Source organism: Phyllobates terribilis, unplaced genomic scaffold, assembly GCF_046119375.1.
Source record: "Phyllobates terribilis strain yellow unplaced genomic scaffold, ASM4611937v1 Scaffold_8__6_contigs__length_399053987, whole genome shotgun sequence".
Taxonomy (NCBI): Eukaryota; Metazoa; Chordata; class Amphibia; order Anura; family Dendrobatidae; genus Phyllobates; species Phyllobates terribilis.
The window spans coordinates 110,843,750-110,862,312 of NW_027362768.1; the positions used below are offsets into that span (position 1 = coordinate 110,843,750).

Consider the following 18,563-nt stretch of genomic DNA (forward strand, 5'->3'; position numbering starts at 1 on the left):
AACTATGTATTTTTTGGCCTCTACTTAGCTTTTGCTGACAAATGTTACAGATAACACGAGTTGGGTCATCCTTATCGATCTGAAAAAATGCCCAGGCTATGCAAGGCTTAGCACCCATGCGACCTGAAGAGCCACCATGACTTGTGGTCAGAGGCAGAGTTGTGTTTGAGGATGCAGTTGTTGACGTGCTTCCAGTACTACGTCTCTGTCCAGGAAAGCGCAACTTGACCTTGTCGTCACTAGCATCCTCCTCCACCTCCTCTGCTGACCTCATCGACTGGCTGACTGTGGGTTGACAGTAAGTTGGAACTCCAACCTCGTCATCATCACCCTGTGTGTTATCACACCCGTCGTCCTCAGAGCCAACCTCTTCCTGCCCTGACAAAAAACTAAAGTTATCGCTCCAATCAGGTATTTGAGTCTCATCATCGTCTTCCTCATTGTCTCCACCAACAGGAGTTACAGTTTGGGAACGAGGGTCTACATTATAGTCAGAACCTTCTGCGTCTGGTCCTGGATCCGACTCATAAAGATTCTGGGCATCAGTGCAGATCATTTCCTCGTCAGGATTCACAGAAGCTCTGGAGCCGACCTCTGATTCCCAGGCTATAGTATGAGTAAACAGCTCTGCAGACTCAACCATCTGTTCTACCCCATACTCAGATGGGCAGCTGGAGACTTGGGAGCTGTGAGGAAGCAAGTGCGATTGGGGTGACACCTTTGAGGACTGGAGTATTTGTGATGTTGAAGTTGATGTGGAGGAGAGCCCACTTAAAGGAACACTTGATATCCGTTGAAGCACCTGCTGTTTTTGTGCCTCATCTGGAATTTGTAGCGATTGGCGTGGCCGTAAGAAAGGGATCTTATCACATTGTCCGCTAAAAGAAGTTGACATCTTAGTTTGGCTGGAAGATGGTCTTTCTTCTACAGATGTTACTGTTGCTTTAACACCTACCCCACGGACACAACCTTTTTTTCCCTTCCCAACACGCCTATTCCCTTTTCCACCAGCAGCAGGCCTATTTCTACTCATTTTGGTGGTTAACTATTTGACAACTCTGGAGTTGTTTGCACAAAAAACAATGGATGGGAACCGAGCAGAGCTGAGTGGCCAAACTGTGGTATTAGCCCAAAAGTATTGGCTGGGTTAGATGCAGATAAAAATTATTTTGAATTTGCAACCTGGTGGAGGTCAGTATAGATGGACTAATAGAATGATGCTATGCCCAAAAGGTTTTACTTCACTAGGTGCAGTAAAAAAAAATTTGTATTCTATACACAGGTGGTGTAGCTTGCTATACAGATAGGCTTCACCACTGTCTAACACACATTGCAAGAGGCCAAAAAGGATTTGCTTTGCTAGATTTAGCCAAATGCTGTGAAAAAAACTTGCACAGCACTGGCACAGACCTGCCTGGCAAAAACTGATAGGAACTGAAGTAACTTAGTCCTGAAAAGGACTGCAATTACAATTAGTCTTTACTCCCACAACCTATCTATTTAAGAGCACAGACCTGCCTGATAAAAGTCGTAGGAAATGCTGTAACCTAGTCCTTAAAAGGACTGCAATCACAACTATTCCCTACTCCCAAGCTATCTGTAGATTTGTGCGAAAATTGGCTTGAAATTAACATGGTATAGCGCACACAGCAACAGCGGTGCCGTCTAACACGCAGCTGCAGCAGTGAGAAAATGGTGGCGACGGGGAAAATGGCTTGGTCTTATAGGGCAAGGACATGTGACATACACTGCCAATGACACATGCCCTTGCTTGTGTGATAAAAAGCACTTCGCTCCGTGTGTGCGCTGCTGATAGGCTGACAGATTGCACCTCCCCACTGTAAATGCGGGAAAGAGAAAAAAAAATGGAGATCTTCATTATTCCTGCAGAGATCCATCCCCTGCCCCTCCCCCCGCCCCGCTGTACACTCAAACTGCGTATTAACATTAATTTTCATCATTACTGAGAAAAAATCCAGTTGTGATTTTGGTGCACGAACAGTTATCGAACATAACCTCGAACAGCCGAATTTTTTTCAAATTGTTCGTGTTCGCCGAACGGCTCGAACACCGCCCAAAACAGCTCGAATTTGAGATTGGCGAACAGTTCGAGTCGAACACCGCTCATCTCTATACCTAAGGCATAATATCTACCAGAGAGGGTGAATCCATACAACTATCATGATTGAACATAACAGTTGACGCCATATACTTACAGCCATAACAATAAATATAAAAATGTTGAAAAGGTTTTAAACCAACATCTTAATCTATGACCACCATGGAAGTTAAAAAGGTAGAATTGCTTTTATTCTCTCATTTGTACAAATAGTTTTATGACCTTTAAACATATGTGGCATATCCCTAGGATATTCCATCAATGTGTTCCTGGCAGGGGCATACAGTGCCTGAATTGTTAACCACTTTCTCATATTTTTCATCAATATTCCTTACAGTAGGTCTGACCAGGAGCATTTATAGGTAAAAAGGCCTCATACAAAATACTGGGGCTCTTCTTGTGCTGCCTAACACTCCTGAGTGCAAGACTTAATACTTGTTTGCCAATTATTTATTTTGTTTCATCCATGGCTTAATTCACAGTTTTATGCATTTTAGTACCTGTGTAGAGGGAATTCCTGCACAGGCTCTTCCCATCCATTGGAATAAGGGACTCAGCCAACATGAGCTGGACTCCTTCTCCCTCTCTCCAGAGGTCCCATAGCAGCTAGATAAGTTGTCTCCATATGATACATGCACCTTTTTCTCTACACTACCTCTGTCTACAAGAGTAACCTACCGATGATCACACGAGCCCCGAAGTCTCCGGTTTCATCCTCTAGGACCTGTTGGGGAAAAAAATGGATCTGTTATTTTGGATTTCATAACTTTGTTGCGCAGGTCTTGCACCCTCTGGTGAATGTGCACAATTATGGGCGAGTTGTGAGAAGCAGCTGTTGGCTTTCTCAGCCTCTTGTATGGACAGTTTATGTGTATTCTCTAGTAGGGCATCTGCTCACCATTTATCTCTTTATTTTGTGTGAGGTGTAGTCTTTACATCCGGTACAGATAAGATAAAAGTAATAAAATATTGACTGGAATAAATTCTATCAATATGTAAACTGGCAAATAGTGTTCAAAGGTGAAGTTCCACATCATGTAGCTAATTTACCCATTAGAGGGGTTGCCCACTACTTAGATATTTATGATATATCCTCAGGATAGGCCATTAATATAAGATCGGTTGGGGTACAAAAACTGGCACTCCCACCCATCAGCTGCTTGCGGCTTTTGTGGGGAGCAGATGTATGTAGCAAGAATAACAGCGCCATACACTGCTCAGTGGCTGTTCACAGGTACTGCGGGTACCGGAAAATGTCCACTGTACAGTGTATGGAGCTGCACTATATCAGCAATGTACAACATCCAGAGCTGCAAGTATCTGGTTTGGGGTCCAGCACCCCACCAATCTTATGTGTCCATACTTGCGATTATATGTGTTCAGATATGGTAGCCCGCCAAGCTGTGGACCCCATTTATGGCACACATGGGCTCTTACGGGACATATAGAAAGAGCTATCCTTTTGGGACAACCCCTATAATGGGAAGCAGTTGATGGATCTGGTTATGTTTCTGCTCCAAAACAAAAACTTAGTGGTGTGTTCACTTGGAATCTCCTTGCTGAGTTTTGGAGTGGAAACTAAAAGTTTAAGAACTTGGAGAGTTTCCACTCCAAAAAAAAACCCCACAAAAAAAAAAAACCTCAGTGTGAACACACTCTTAGAACTAACATACTTACCAATGGTCCCAGATTTCTCAATATACAAACTGCCCCAAAGTGGGTGTTCTGAGACTGACTTGGGGTATTACTGAGAGGATTTGGGGGCATTCCCATGTTGGGACTTAAAGATCCTCAAAAACATTTGCAAATGAGTTAAAAAAGAAGGCGACCATCTATTTGGGACCCCGATCCCCTGGCCAGGGAAAAGAGTTACAAAGAACATCTGTGGATGACCAACCCAGCATAACACATACAGTCCACTGATTTGAATGGGCGCTGTGTAGTGCTTAGTTTGCCCCTGTGGTGGCGCTGCAGGGAAACTGAACACTTACTGCTGGAGATTACCGCCGATTGTCTGAGGAGAGAGAAACGTTAAAAGTTTCTCATTGTTATAACCTGACAAAGTAGAGAAAACAAAGGACGCTGAAAATAAAGCGCAATCCAATAGATGTAGCATCAATCATTACAAGACTCCATTAAATTTCCCATTCACCTTTATTTTGAAAATAAATCCTATAAAAATAAGCTATATCCTTTTACAAATAGAAATAAATTCATCTCATAATAACCATATCCATAAAAAAATCATATATTATATAAATAGTACCCATGATTGTCAATGTAGAAAAGTTATCACCAAACACAACAATATCCTATGCAAGTCCCTTTATAAAAATACAATATTGTCCTGATAAGTGCTGTGTGTCTGGCATGGACACGTATCTACATCTCTCGTGCAGGGTGCGGTCCTGCAGTGATTTGCAGGTAGTGTTTCTTAGATCTATGTGATAGGAGCAGTATACTTTTACAGTAGTGTTAACCTTAAGGCATCTATATGGTTTCACAAGTAGAGAAGCAGCTTTGTAATATCCATTAATAGGTTTCACCATTAGTACCTAATGAGTAAGGGCTCATTCAGGCGGCAGCGATTTTTCTTGCATGGGGGGGAAAAAAAAAAAAAAAAAAAAAGTCCAATTCTCATTGGAGTTTGGTCAGTTTTTCTTGTATTGGGTGTATTGGGTGTATTGGGTGTATTGGGGGGGGAGGGATTCCTCAAGCTTCTCCTAGCAGTCAGTAAATTGACCACCACATGGATGGCATCTGAGTGATGTCAAAAACTGTGGTAAGCCCAGTGCAGGGTCCGAGGGGGCTGTGCATGTTACAAGCATACTTTCTGGTAATCTTTTAAAAGGTTATAATGCATCCAAGAAAATTGAAGAAAAGCAGCACTCACCAGGTATGCGACTCAAGAGTCCTTAATTTCCAGTACATTAGAGCAGGATCTAACTGAGCGGAGGGCAGGGAGTTCTCCTTCCTTCCCCTGCACACTCCCTGCCCTCCGCTCAGTTGGATCCTGTTCCAATGTACTAGAAATTAAGGATTCTTGAATCACATAACTGGTGAGTGCTGCTTTTCTTCAATTTTCTTGGAACTCTAATGTGAGCATAACCTATATATATTTGTGATACACAGCATGTTGCTCTGTAAGTGAGGGTTTTAAAGGTATACACACACCGCTAAAAGTTGGGACTGGTGCCTGAATAAGCTTCCCTGGATGCTTTTAAAAGGTTAGTCGCAATAGTCCTAATAGTTAAAACTGCAAAGTACTTGTAAAAAAAAATATGCTGAATATGCATATTGTTTACAAATTGTTTTAATAGAAGTTGAAAATTCTGATCTAAAGCTGGCGTGCATGAGCTGACCCCTGCCATCCCTCACTGTTGCAGCATTGGAGAGTGCATAGATTGGTCTAATGGCCATGCCACTGATCCAAACGGTTAATTTTTAGTATTGCCTCCCAATCAGCAAGCAGGAAGCCAGGGGGCAGGGGAGAGGTAAACTTGGGAAAATTACATGTGACAACAACCCTTTACGTTTTTTTTTTGGGGGTCATGCACCACCCCTTTAAGTGCCTGCAATAGGCATAGCACAGTATCTATGCATTTCCTATAATGTTCCTTTAAGTTAAAATGATTAGTTTGACCGTCACTGAAAAACAGGAATTAGTCACTGCTCATCCACCAAAGGAAGGTCAGATTTTGTAGGATTTGGAATCCTGAAGAGCATCGCCAATCATGACTGAGCTCCTTATTTTGCCACCTCCATAGACTTCTATGGGCAGCGTAGCACTGCATTTCCCATTTTAGGAAGCATCTAATGGAAAGTCATACACAATAGACTGAATATTATTGTACCTTTTTGCTGGTAGTGCTTTGAAAGTAACATATTATTTATTTTACTATTATTATCCTTAGAAATTCCTCATTCAGCACCAAGTCCAGTAACGCTGATAATGCCCAACGGCCTCAACCGACGACACACAAAGCATCCATCATCATATAGTGTTACATATATAGGAATGCATCCGGAATTTGTACCCTGTCAAATGTTGACGTGATCAAGAAATATAAAATTATAAGTTTCACAGAAACCAGGAAAGTCCTGTGCTGCTCGGAGAGCAGCAGGTAGTGTGCACTGAGAAGTCCATGAGAGCAGTAGTCAATCCGCATGAAGTGGGTTCACAGCAACCCTCGTCTATACAGAATTCAGCGGCGTTGTCTCCTTTGTGTTTTGTTTTTGCCCTTTCCCGCATTTGCAGAGGACGACTGACAGCACTATTATTAACACGATGAGAGCCACTGCTATTCCCACAGCAACTAATATAGTAATATCCACATCTGGAAAGAGAAAAGCGAGACAAAAGGTGGGTTAGAGGAAGTCAAAAACACTAAATAATTAACTTTATATAAGCATGCATTAAATATAGCATGAAATAAAATATGTATCTCATATACTGGCAAGATACATATGGGGGTTATTCCCTTCTTCACCAAAGCTCCACCTCCTATTAGTAAAATATTCCATGTATTGCAGCAGTTAAAATAGTTCTAGGGGATTTATTATATTCACGAGAGGCAGAAACTTTGTAGCAAGAGCAGTACCTGAATGCATTATGTAGCTACCACATTTCAGGACATAAGTGATGTACGGCCCATTGAAGAGGGTTTTCCCATCTCAAACACCATATGGATTTGCCATAGATGTGCTAACTTAGGGATCCCCACCTACTGAAAAAAAAGTGGGGTCCACTGATGCCCATCTGGTCAGACAAATCCAAACTTAATGCAGAAGTGGTTGTGCATGTGTGGCAATTTTTCATTCATGTCTAAGGGTCTGTGTGCACACAATTTTTCTTTTTTCGGGAGGTTTTGGAGCAGAAACTCCTAATCCTCCTCAAACTCAAAACACTGGAGATTCTGCTCAGTTTCTGACAAAAAATAAAATTCTAAAGACTTGGATGGAAATTGCCAAGCACATGTAGAGTCATCCTGCCATTCACACTGTCTGGATGTGGCTGCCATGCGTGGTAGAGGATACCCCCATCTTCTGGACAGTGGCTTCCCGAGGTGGCATCTCCACCTACAAGGTATTAACAGCAGATCCTGGGGATAGGTCATGAATGTCTGAAATGGTAAAATCCAATTTTGGACCCATAGTTGTTGCTTCAGCTTCATACACACCGCCCTGTACAAGTCCCCTAATTAGTAAGATAGGAAGCCACAACACATTGCACGTAATGTGTTGGTTAAAAAGAGGGGGCAGAAAAATAGCAGAACTCGTGGGAACAGAGAGGAGTCTACATGGAAGCACATTTGACTTATTGACCTAATTGCGTGGTGGGAACGGACTGCGAAGAATTAATAAAAGTGTTATGCAATAGGACCCAACTCCCACATGTGTACCGAGGTCATACGAGAGGAGTCAACTTACAATGAGGCACAAAACTCCAGTGGAGGGTAAATACCCACTGGCAGTTGGAAAGCAAAAGCAAATTCAGAGTCGATGACATTTACATTGGCTTAGACATTAAAAGTAGAAAGGCTTCTCCAAGGACCCATAGAATTTGTAGAAACTAAAACTTTTCAGGAATTACAATGTATTTTTTTTTTTTTTTACTTAGAGCGCTATTCCCAACTTTGAAAGTTAGTAGCTATCGACAGGATAGGTGATAACTTTTTGATCACTGCTGCGACTCCCATTAATCCCAAGAAAGGGCTTCCAAAAAAGGATCATTGAAATGAAGCGGTGGCTGGCACATGAGCGAAACTACTTTATTATCTATGGGACTGAGGGAGAAAGCTGAATACTGACAATCCCATAGACCATGAATGGAGTGGTGGAATGCACGGCGCTAGTGTGATGCCATATGAAGGCATGACATGGTGGGTTATGGCTGTCTAGAACACATCCCATGAGTCTTCTCTGCTTGTAAGGCAAGTGACACCATTCCCAAATATTGACCAACTACATATATATCTTTTTTATTAGGGGCTTTAAGAATTTGTTTTAAACAAATCCTTGACAAAATCACTCTTTACAGGTGGAGATTTAATTGAATCAATAGATCAGATACTGTGCAGACGGCGAAACAGAAAAATGCTGCTTCACCTGTAGGTCTAGGAAAAGATCCTCATACCGTAGTACACAGGCGCCTTGTTATCTATGGCACATTCCATTACGGATCACTTTCACCGTCATGGGACCTGATTCTTTCCAACAGCTAGATGGAAGCATAATGACCTTGCCATAGGCAATATCTATCAGAGCGGCAGAAAAATCTCCCCTTTCTCGTTTTACAGCCAGTTTGTTCTTCCACATTCTTTCTTACATTTTTGAGCAGAATTGTATTTTTTTTCCATCAAAACATACACACAAAAAACTTTTTTTTGGACACATACCTCCACCATTTCCATTTGATGGGGTGCACAGTTCCTCAGAGTTTTGGCTCACACGGTTCTTCGTTCGAGATGGAACAGATGCCTGGACATAGAAGCAGTAACCTTCACCTTTCTCTGTATTTATGACAATCTCATTGGTGGCGGATGATTGTGACTTCTGCGAAGACAATAATAAAAAAAAAAATAATAATTGCAGACAATCAGCAACATTGCAGACTACTTGTCCTTTATCAGATTGTACAGTGCCATATGTAAAGCAAGCACTTGCCAGAATGCAGATCAAAGCAGGCTCTATGCAGGAAAAAATGTAAGGAACAGTGAGATATTTCAGCTCTGAACCCATTAAAATTGTAAACTATGCTCGTCTATTATACATGTGGTAATATTGGATCAGTAGGAGATTTCATATTAAAGAAGCACTCCTCCGATCAGTTTTTAGCCTCTTAATATATCGCAGTCATCATTTTATAGCACTGTGTACTTACAATTGCTCATTTTGCCAGTTTCTACCCAGTCAATTCTTTTCTTTTCTCTACTGTCTGTAGAAGCAGGAAGTCTCTTTTCCCTGCATGAGTCACCCCCTCCTTAACTACTGACCCAGCTTCTCCACTCCTTCCCCACAGAGATGTAGAATTGTAGTTCTAATGATGACTCATGCAAGGAAAAAGAGACTTCCTGTTTCTACATAGAGCTTAGAAGGATTCAGCTAGTCTGTTTCTAATCATGTGATGTTATAGACGTGATGGAAAAAAAGAGAAGAACTGACTGGGTAGAAATGCAAAATGAGCAATTGTAAGTACACAGTGCTGTATAATATGATGACTACAATATATTAAGAGGATAATAATTTTGATGGGAGGAGTGCTTCTTCAGGATGGCATTGAATTTTGACATTTACTATAAAAAAAAGGGTCCAATATAGTCTAGATCAGCCCAAAAATACAAAAGGGTTTCATACCAATAGTTAGAAAAGAGCAAAAAGATTTGAATTAACCTGGTCCGGATTCCACATCAATATTCCAGCTGGACTAGACCAGAGTGAACTTTCTTGGCCCACACTCAAATGTCGGCATCTTGAGTGCCTCTTACGATTACTAGGTACCTGTGATGTCATGATATTGCGCCACATGTAATGACATCAGAGACCTAGTAATGAAGAGGTTCCCAGGGTTCAGGTATTTAGGTGATGGCCAAGAAAGGTCGGGCTGCCATGAAGTATGAAGAATGCTGTACCAGGGTGGGTAGTCTGAATTTCTCATCTCTTCCAGTAGGACATGATAATGATATAAGGACCTCTGCTTACCTTTCCTGTGCTCGAAGCCTTCCTGTAGTATAAAGTATAGGCAAAGTCATCTTTAAACATATCCCGAACTGTGATCGGAGTGTTATCAGCATTTCTGTAGGGTGTCGGGGTATCTCTGACAACTACAGTGAGACGGCTGTGGTCTTTATCAAATGTGTAGTTTTGAATTATCGGCCTTCCAATTCTTGCTACAACAAAAAAAGAAATAAGATCATGTAAGCAATGGCAACAAAGTAATATTCTAGAACAAAAAGCAGGAATATTTGCCCAAAAAAACCCAAAACAAAAACACATAGTTCATGTTTCGATAATTCAACTCTATGCCAAAGATATGGATCCGCTGATACTGACGGATGACACAACTTAAGGGCTTGCCTAAATTTTTAGGGTATGTTTTGATCCAAACATCAAAAATGGCCCTATCAGTTATTGTCAAGAATGATTTACAGCATAAATACTTTAAAGACTGAAAAGCATGGAAGTCAATACAGTCGAAGAGAAACCCCAAATTTCCAACATGTCAACTGCTGGTGCCAGAAGCAAAATCATTTGCTTTCAAAGTGGATCCTAACAATGGAAATTAGGCTGAAAAACCCTTTAAATGCCCAGTTGTGCGTGACATCCAACAGTCAATTGATTCAGATATTCAATATTCAATACATAAGGACTAAAAACGGGAAAAAACCCCTGCAACAACTCAATAGAAAATAAACAGAGATCCTTCAATAATTTTATGAGAACAGTGCAATTATAGTAATAAGGTTTCATCCTCATATATTCATTACAGATTTCTTGACCCCCCCACAAAGTTTTTATTATTAGAATATAAAGAACACATACTTTGCAAATAAGGTAATAAAGTTGGTCCATCCGCATAAGGAAACTCCTCGGCAAGAATTTCTGATGATTTGATTTCTGAAACAATCCGAACTTCATAAGTGCTGTTAATATCCCGCATAAGATCTGACACATCGCATGTGGTGTCCATGATGTACGGACACTTCTTCTTCCAGTCTGGAGAAAGTGAACTAGAAAGACAAACACAGATTTCAATTTCATAATTCAACTGTTTATTGAAGATATTAGTTGACATTTCTTTATCTCTGTGTATAAGATGGCTGCCAGATTCCCGTGAGCAACCTGAGACGTACGTAAAAACGTAAAGAGAAGACAGATATCCTAAAAATGCTAAATCAATGGGTATGATATCATGCACAATTAATGGTCCCTCTGAATTGGTGAAAAAAATAATAATTTGCACATAATATATATATGGTTGTTTATCAGCTCTCATTCAACCCAACAGCAGCAAAGAGGACAAAATTTCTCTTTTCTCCTGGATCCAAGGGGTAATGTTTCTCCCTGCGGATAGTGACATTTCAAGCCTGACATGCCAAAGTGAGGAGACTTTTTAACCTTGTTGTGCTCCTCTTGGAAATATGCAAATTATCTCTTCAGAAAGGAGAGGACTAGAACTCTATAGCGCCACCTATTGGAGGTAGCCATCCTAAAAGTCAATATCGACTCTCTAACAAGCCTTGCCACATGACTTAGGATAAAAGCCAGAACCAGAATCTCAATTTGCAGACGCTGTGGTTTGGCTTTTATCCTAAGTCATGTGACAAGGCTTGTTAGAGAGTCGATATTGACTTTTAGGATTGCTACCTCCAATAGGTGGCAGTAAAGTTCTAGTCCTCTCCTCTCTGAAGAAACAATTTACTCTTTTCTTCTGGGAAGATAGATCCAACAAACTGAAATCTCACAAGCCCAGAAGTAGAGGACAGATCAAAGATATCCAATTAGGGGGACCACCAGTGTGTAATCGGGTGGTAGCAACATATTTAAAGTTACAATTCTACTTCTAGCAGTTCTCCATTATCAGCAAGTACATTTTATATACTCTCATCATCCTATAATCCAGATTGTCTAATGTATACCGATTTGAGCAAAAGTTTTAGGCAGGTGTGGAAAAAAAAATGCCATGCAAGAATGATTTAAAAAAAAATGAAAAGAAAAGAAAGCTTGCACTTTTGTTCAGTCACTTTACATTTTGTTAGAAATAAAATTGTAACCATTTTTTGAAAGCATTCTTCGCAGCATTTTTGCAACACTTGCCTTAAACTTTTGCACAGCACTGTGCGTTGTTATTCCTACACCTATTCTGTAGCTTATGAACCAGGTTTACTGATCCTTTGAGTCATAAATAAATGTGGAATGCACGTTATCGTATTACCTTGCAGCTCTTCTCATTCCTTCTAATGTAAAACTTCACAAGTACTTGTAACATAACATGCAGGAACAAGCCCACATTAAGACTACCCCTACAGAATGTTAATACCTCCACTATCAGCAATTCGGCAGGTACAAGTAATCTAGAATAAATGTTCCACACCTCAAAAAACAAAAAAGGTAAAAGGCAAAGATCCTGACAAAGCAACTTCCATCCAGCTATTCCAGTAAATCATTGGCAGACAAGTATTGTCAGATAATTCTACCAGCAAAGTAAAGCAATAGCTGTGATTAATGAATAATTTGCTGTGCCTCTGGGGGTGCCACAATGCGGTGGCCAATATTAAAACCAATGCCTACCCGCAGGGGGTGCCACCTATCTTTACCAAAAAAACAATATAACTTGTTAAATATATTTATATACATATTTTTTTTTTTTTTATAACTTTAAAGTCTAAGCCACCATCTATAAAATGATGACAGTCCTTTACGACTCACCTTCTCAACAAAACAGAGTACGTATAGTTTATAGGTTTGGGGTTCCAGTCTAAAATGGTTTTAAAGTTGATGGAAGACCACATGATGTCTGTTGCTGTGGGAAAGTTCACATCTACAAAATAAGAATGGCATTTCAAGGGTTAACAAGCTTCTGTTTCAAAGATACTTCGCTTTTAATTCTACAACTCAAAAGTAAGTGATATTAGAGGTTTACGTGGTTGCTCTGCCACTTAGGGTATGTCTTTTTTTCAGGTTGAGACCAGGTCCGGCAGGTAAGGCGCCTGCAAATACTTCAGCTGGATGTCCGTCCTTGGATGCAAATCCAGCTGAAGTGTATTGCAGTGCACAGACCCATCGGGTTCCTGCACCACAATACATTCTGCCGGCCAATCAGAGACCAGCAGCTGACGTTGGCGTGCACATTACCGGGGGCTCATGAAAGAGATGTCATGTTCTCTCGTCCCTTCCACGCTGGAGTCCGTGGCCGGCATCAGAAGAGGACTCCACGCGGCAAGGGAGCATTTATTCATTTATGTATTTATTTAAAAAAAATAAATAAAATCAGTGAGTACACGGTGGCCCTGCTACTACATGGATGTCTATGGGCTGTGCATTATAGCATATGGAGGTATAATGGTGAGCAACAAGGAAAGTCGACAATAGACATCAACTTGCATGAGCTCCGGCTGCACAATGTTCTGTATCCCTTTTCAAGTGTTAAATACCATCAAACTGAAGGAGGCATAAAGATGATGGGGCAATACGATTTCTAATTGAATGATATTGTTCGAAGAGTTCTGATCATGTACTTCCAAATTAAACTTAATTTCTAGTCATTGCTACTTTCTAAAAGTTCACAAAATATACAAAAGGCAACACAAAATATCGTCATATTGATTTTTGCTATGAAAACATAGTAAATGCAGCTTTTTATACGGCAAAGGTCGGAAAACTTGTCTGTGGGATCACATTATTAGCAAAAGCAGAACAGTAAATCAAAACTTCTGATGCTGTCTAAGGCTTCATTCAGATGTCCATTTTTTTTTCATGTATGTGAAAAAAAATAAAAAAGGACCGATTTCTTTTAGTGTGCTGGATCATCAGCGTATGGTCGGTCTATCAGTTTTTACTATCAGTGTGTCATCTGTGTCTAAAATGCAAAAATAAAATAAAATAATAATTCCAAGCTTCTCCTACCGATTAACTAGTTGAAAAGGGAGAACATTCAGCAAACAGAGAGCCTAATAGGTACATGTGTTATCCATGAAAAACACAGGTAGAACACGTATGTGAAAAATCGATCATCTAAATGAGGTAATAGAAAGTGGGAAACCTTTTTTAAATTGTTCAGATATTGCATGTCCACATCCTATATGGCCATAAAGCGTGACCAGGCTGCTGAGAACAAAGTATGTCTGAAGAACACATGGGTTACAGTAAGGCTATGTTCACACACGTTGTGTTTTTTTCTGCTGCAAATCTGGTGCTAACTTTTCTCTGGCAGGAAAACAGCTGCATTAAAAACGCAGGGTTTGGTGCATTTTTTTTGACCACCCATTACTTCCTATGGGTGAAAAAACGCTGCAAAAACACAAGTGTGTTTTCTGCTGCAAAAACACTGAAAATAGTGACATGCTCTATTCTCCAAAAACAAGCCACAAAATACGCAGCCCAAAAAAAAAAAAAAAATTATGTGTAAACAGCTGAAAATTTGCATAAAAATACGCTGCAAAACCCAACATGTGTGAACATAGCCTAACAGTGGAATTTAAAAGGAGAATAACAGATAAGAAAATTTATTCTGAAACATTAATATTAACAATTAAACCCACTGAAAAAAAAAAAAAAAAAAAGAAAAAAAAAGAGAAAAGACTGGCACTGACTACAGTATATGAGACTTGATGCTACAAAGCAAGTACAATATAACAAGAGAAAATATAAGCAGCAACCAGGAAAATGTAATAAAGAGAATGCTTCCATAGATTTATACATGACCAAGACAAATTCTATAAACACTTAAAGATGCAAAATTAGGTGTCTCACCATATTCAAGGGAGCAATATTATTCTACAGTAGTTCACCCCCAGCATACATTACAATATAGAGACCATGCATGGCCAGTTGACCACCTAACTAAAACAATGTCTCTTGCCAAACAAACAATGAGCAGTGATAATAAATACCTAAAGCCCCCGTCTCACATAGCGAGATCACTAGCGAGATCGCTGCTGAGTCAAGGTTTTGGTGACGCAACAATGACCTCACCAGCGATGTCGCTATATGTGACACTTTGCAGCGATCAGGCCCCTGCTGTGAGGTCGCTGATTGCTGCAAAATGTCCTGGACCATTTTTCGGTCTTTGCCCTCCCGCTGGTCAGCACACATCGCTGTGTGTGACCAGCGGGAGCAGCGATCAGGCTGGTAACCATGATAAACAGCGGGTTACTAGGGGCACACGCGCACTTAGTAACCCGCTGTTTATCATGGTTACCACTCTGCTACGGTGAGCGGTAACCTCCCGCTCATCGTAGCAGGCTCGTAACCATGATAAACAGCGGGTTACTAGGTGCGGGTGTGCCCCTGGTAACCCGCTGTTTATCATGGTTACCAGCCTGCTCCTGCTTCAGCAGGCTGGTAACCAGGAGCAGGACATCGTGGAAAGATTCTTCCCACGATGTCGCTGCTCCCCTGATCGTTGGTGAGCCTGCCTGTTTAACAGCTCACCAGCGATCACATAGCGACGCAGCAACGATCCCTGACAGGTCGTATCGTTGTCGGGATCGCTGTAGCGTCGCTAAGTGTGACGGGGCCTTAAAAAATCTCAGGTAAAAAACAAAACAAAAAGCACAAAAATATTTTTAGATGACAAACTATTTTTTCTTTCCTGATTGCTGCACATACACAGTCTTTATCTAATTAATCCCAATGATACATGATATGATGTTCTAGACTTCCTGCCCAGTAATCCCACCAATGAAAGTTGTACCCAGCCTTTCCCCAATCTGGAATGGCCAATACAGAACAATATGGTGCCTGATGCCGTCCCACAAATGTGTTAGTATCATGTGAAATGTCACAAGACAAAAATTATGTGTGAAGATATTATTTTTGCATTCATTGTGCAAGACTTTGGGATAACTGATCCTTAAAACATGACTTGTTTCACAATTCTCTCCATGGATTTATCTTCCGCTTGTAAATGTAAAACATACGGAGTTAATTAGGGGTCACAATAAAACGAAGTCCTCCTGAGAGTGCGGCTCTGACTTCAGAAGATCCCTGTAAATTATTTTATCCCATGAACATATGTTTAACATTGGACACTGTCATTTAGTCGGAGTTCTGCAATCACAGAAGTTCTGTGACCTCCTGGTTGTGTAGAATGCACCCATATGTTCTTCCTGTGATGTGAAGATTAAAGGGCTGTACACCCAATAATACCCAGGGCTACAGAATGTGAGAACACAAGGTACTGATACTATGGTATGCAGCATATACCAGAATGGGGAAAAAAGGATGTGAAATGTGGAGAAAGCCTAGATCTCCTGCAGCCATGTCTTCCTTGCTCAGGATGGAGCTTTTTAGGATTATTTATATACAAAGAGAGGCTCTACCTTGACAGGTGCATACAGGGACAAGGATGCGCTATATGAGAATAACTCCCTGAAGAGTCATCTGGGTGGAGCCAATTAGGAGGAGACACATGCAACCCCATACCCTTCCTTGCTTGATGTCCTATAGGCTGGAGGAAGTAGGAGTGTACAAAATTCCAAACCAGATCTGTTCACCTTGCTTTACTGCAGATGCTTCAGATAACATTAGAGCTGTCTGGAAATGATGTATCCCATGTGGGGTGTCAGTTAAACCAAACTCTTGCGGTAATCCTGAGATTAGACCCTTCAAAACACTTCCTATTAATTTCTATAGGGAATTGAGGTTTTTAAGCATTTTTTTTCCTGCAGAAGTTTGGAATAAATAAAAAAAAGAAAAGTGCACATTGCTTCTTTGAAGTGGATCCTGTTGAAATCTACTCCACACTAGTCATTGTCAAATCAAAAAACAAAAACAACCCTTTTTCAAAAAATCTTTAGGAAACCCTTCAGGTATGATCAAACTGTTTTTTTTCCCCATGCAGATTCATTTCAAAAACTGCATTGAAGAGAGATTTTATATATGGATTTTGAAGTTGGTCTGGTTCAAAATATGTATGTATGTATGTATGTATATATATATATATATATATATATATATATATATATATATAAATAAATAAATAACACCCCACACACAGACCTTCCATTTCTACATAACCTTCAGGTAAAGAAAACATCTCCATAAAGGAGCGTTCCCTGAAGAAGTTTCCACTTGAAAAACTTGCCTAAAAAAACTCCATGTGAACATAAGCTTTACATATTTCATGTTGCAGCCCACTGTTATTTTTTATTGAAAAATCACTTGTAGACTAACATCGTAATATAGTATGAGACAGTGTGAATATAACATGCATTGTAATATAATATATTAGTTAACACTTTTTATGATGATATCAGAATATTAGATGAATCTCTGCCTTGATCTAGGTGTCATCCTGTACTTGACCTTCAGTGTCATGTCCTTATATGGGCAAGGAATTTGTAATATTCTTAGAATCTTCAGAACATTAGAACTATAAATATTTACAACAATATAATAAGAGTTTATACTCTGAATAACACAATGTTTAGATAACTGATACACGTACTGGATTTCACTGTGACCAACAGTGGGATTTGCCATTGGAAATACTAAATATTCAGTGACCAAGAATACAGTTTAAGCAGGGCAAAGTGTTTTAGAAGAAATGTCCAGTGTCCCTTTTTGGCTCATCACTTTATATGACATTTATAGGGGGTTTAATGGTAGAATGGCATACTGTGATTACAGGCTGGTGGTCTTACCTTGTGTTGAGGTCCCCCGCCAGCAGAAGACAGCCACAAGCAGCAGAGTCTGTAGACAGCGCATGATGTGATATAATCCGGGGGGGTGAGATTATGGCAGTAGTTCTGATAATCCGGGGAGCAGACGCTGACACTGCAGAGTAGATGATACTGTCAGTCCTCCCCGGCTATGCTGCTGTATGAAGAGCTGTGTTTGCCTTGTCTGTGTGCCTTGTCCTGCCTGCAGCTGCCTTTATACTCACCTGACTGGGAGGGGAGTTCTGCCTGACTCACTGCACAGCTCTTCCTGTCATTACCGCCCTGTGCCGCCAGAGGCCGCTCTCTGCGCTAATTACTTCTACAAATTGCAGAAGTTCGGAGTCTCCTGGAGCCAGAAGTTCTGTAATCAGGACAGACAGTGGTCACTGGTGATAAAGTGCGGATCACATGGCTGGTCTGCAGATTTATTAGTACTCAGAGCAGTCTAGTTATTATCTGATACCTATCTATTATCTCTCAGAATATAGTCCTATCTATCTATCAATCATCTATGTATATATTCTATCATCTCTCTCCATTATCAAACTATAATAATAATAATAATAAATTTATTTATAAAAATATTATTATTAATATAGATCTATCTATCCATCCATCCATCTATCTAGCCATCTATCTATCCATTTATTTATTCTATCATCTCTCTCTCCATTATCTATCTATCTATCCATCCATTATCTATCTACAACTCTTTATGTATCTTATCTATCTATCTATCTATCTATCTATCTATCTATCTATCTATCTATCTATCTATCATCTATCTATCTATCTATCTATCTATCATCTATCTATCTATCTATCTATCTATCAATCTAGCTATTATCTATCTATTATCTATCTATCTATCTATCTATCTATCTATCTATCTATCTATCTATCTATCTAGTCCAAGGTTGTCCAGCTCTTAACACCCTACCTGATTAGATTAAAACTGATGTGTGTTTTCAACCAAGTGAACATGTTAATAGGAGGTTGGCAATGGTACCTAATAATGTATTTATTTTCCATTTCTTACATAGTTGCAACATATTCTGCAG

General features: G+C 40.1%; 1 protein-coding gene across 2 annotated transcripts; it reads right to left on the reverse strand.

The window, feature by feature from the left end:
* Positions 1-5,990: 5,990 nt before the first annotated feature.
* On the reverse strand, positions 5,991-17,726 carry F3 (coagulation factor III, tissue factor). Of its 2 annotated transcripts, XM_073643227.1 has the most exons (6): positions 17,485-17,726; positions 12,548-12,659; positions 10,661-10,848; positions 9,821-10,008; positions 8,518-8,674; positions 5,991-6,456 (listed from the first exon to the last, which is right to left on the reverse strand). In XM_073643227.1, exons 1-6 carry the CDS (start codon positions 17,546-17,548, stop codon positions 6,314-6,316), a joined length of 852 nt encoding a protein of 283 aa, XP_073499328.1. In that variant the 5' UTR covers positions 17,549-17,726; the 3' UTR covers positions 5,991-6,313. The 2 variants fall into 2 exon arrangements, with proteins under 2 accessions (XP_073499328.1, XP_073499329.1); XM_073643228.1 differs by lacking the exons at positions 12,548-12,659; positions 17,485-17,726 and adding an exon at positions 12,054-12,192.
* Positions 17,727-18,563: the final 837 nt, after the last annotated feature.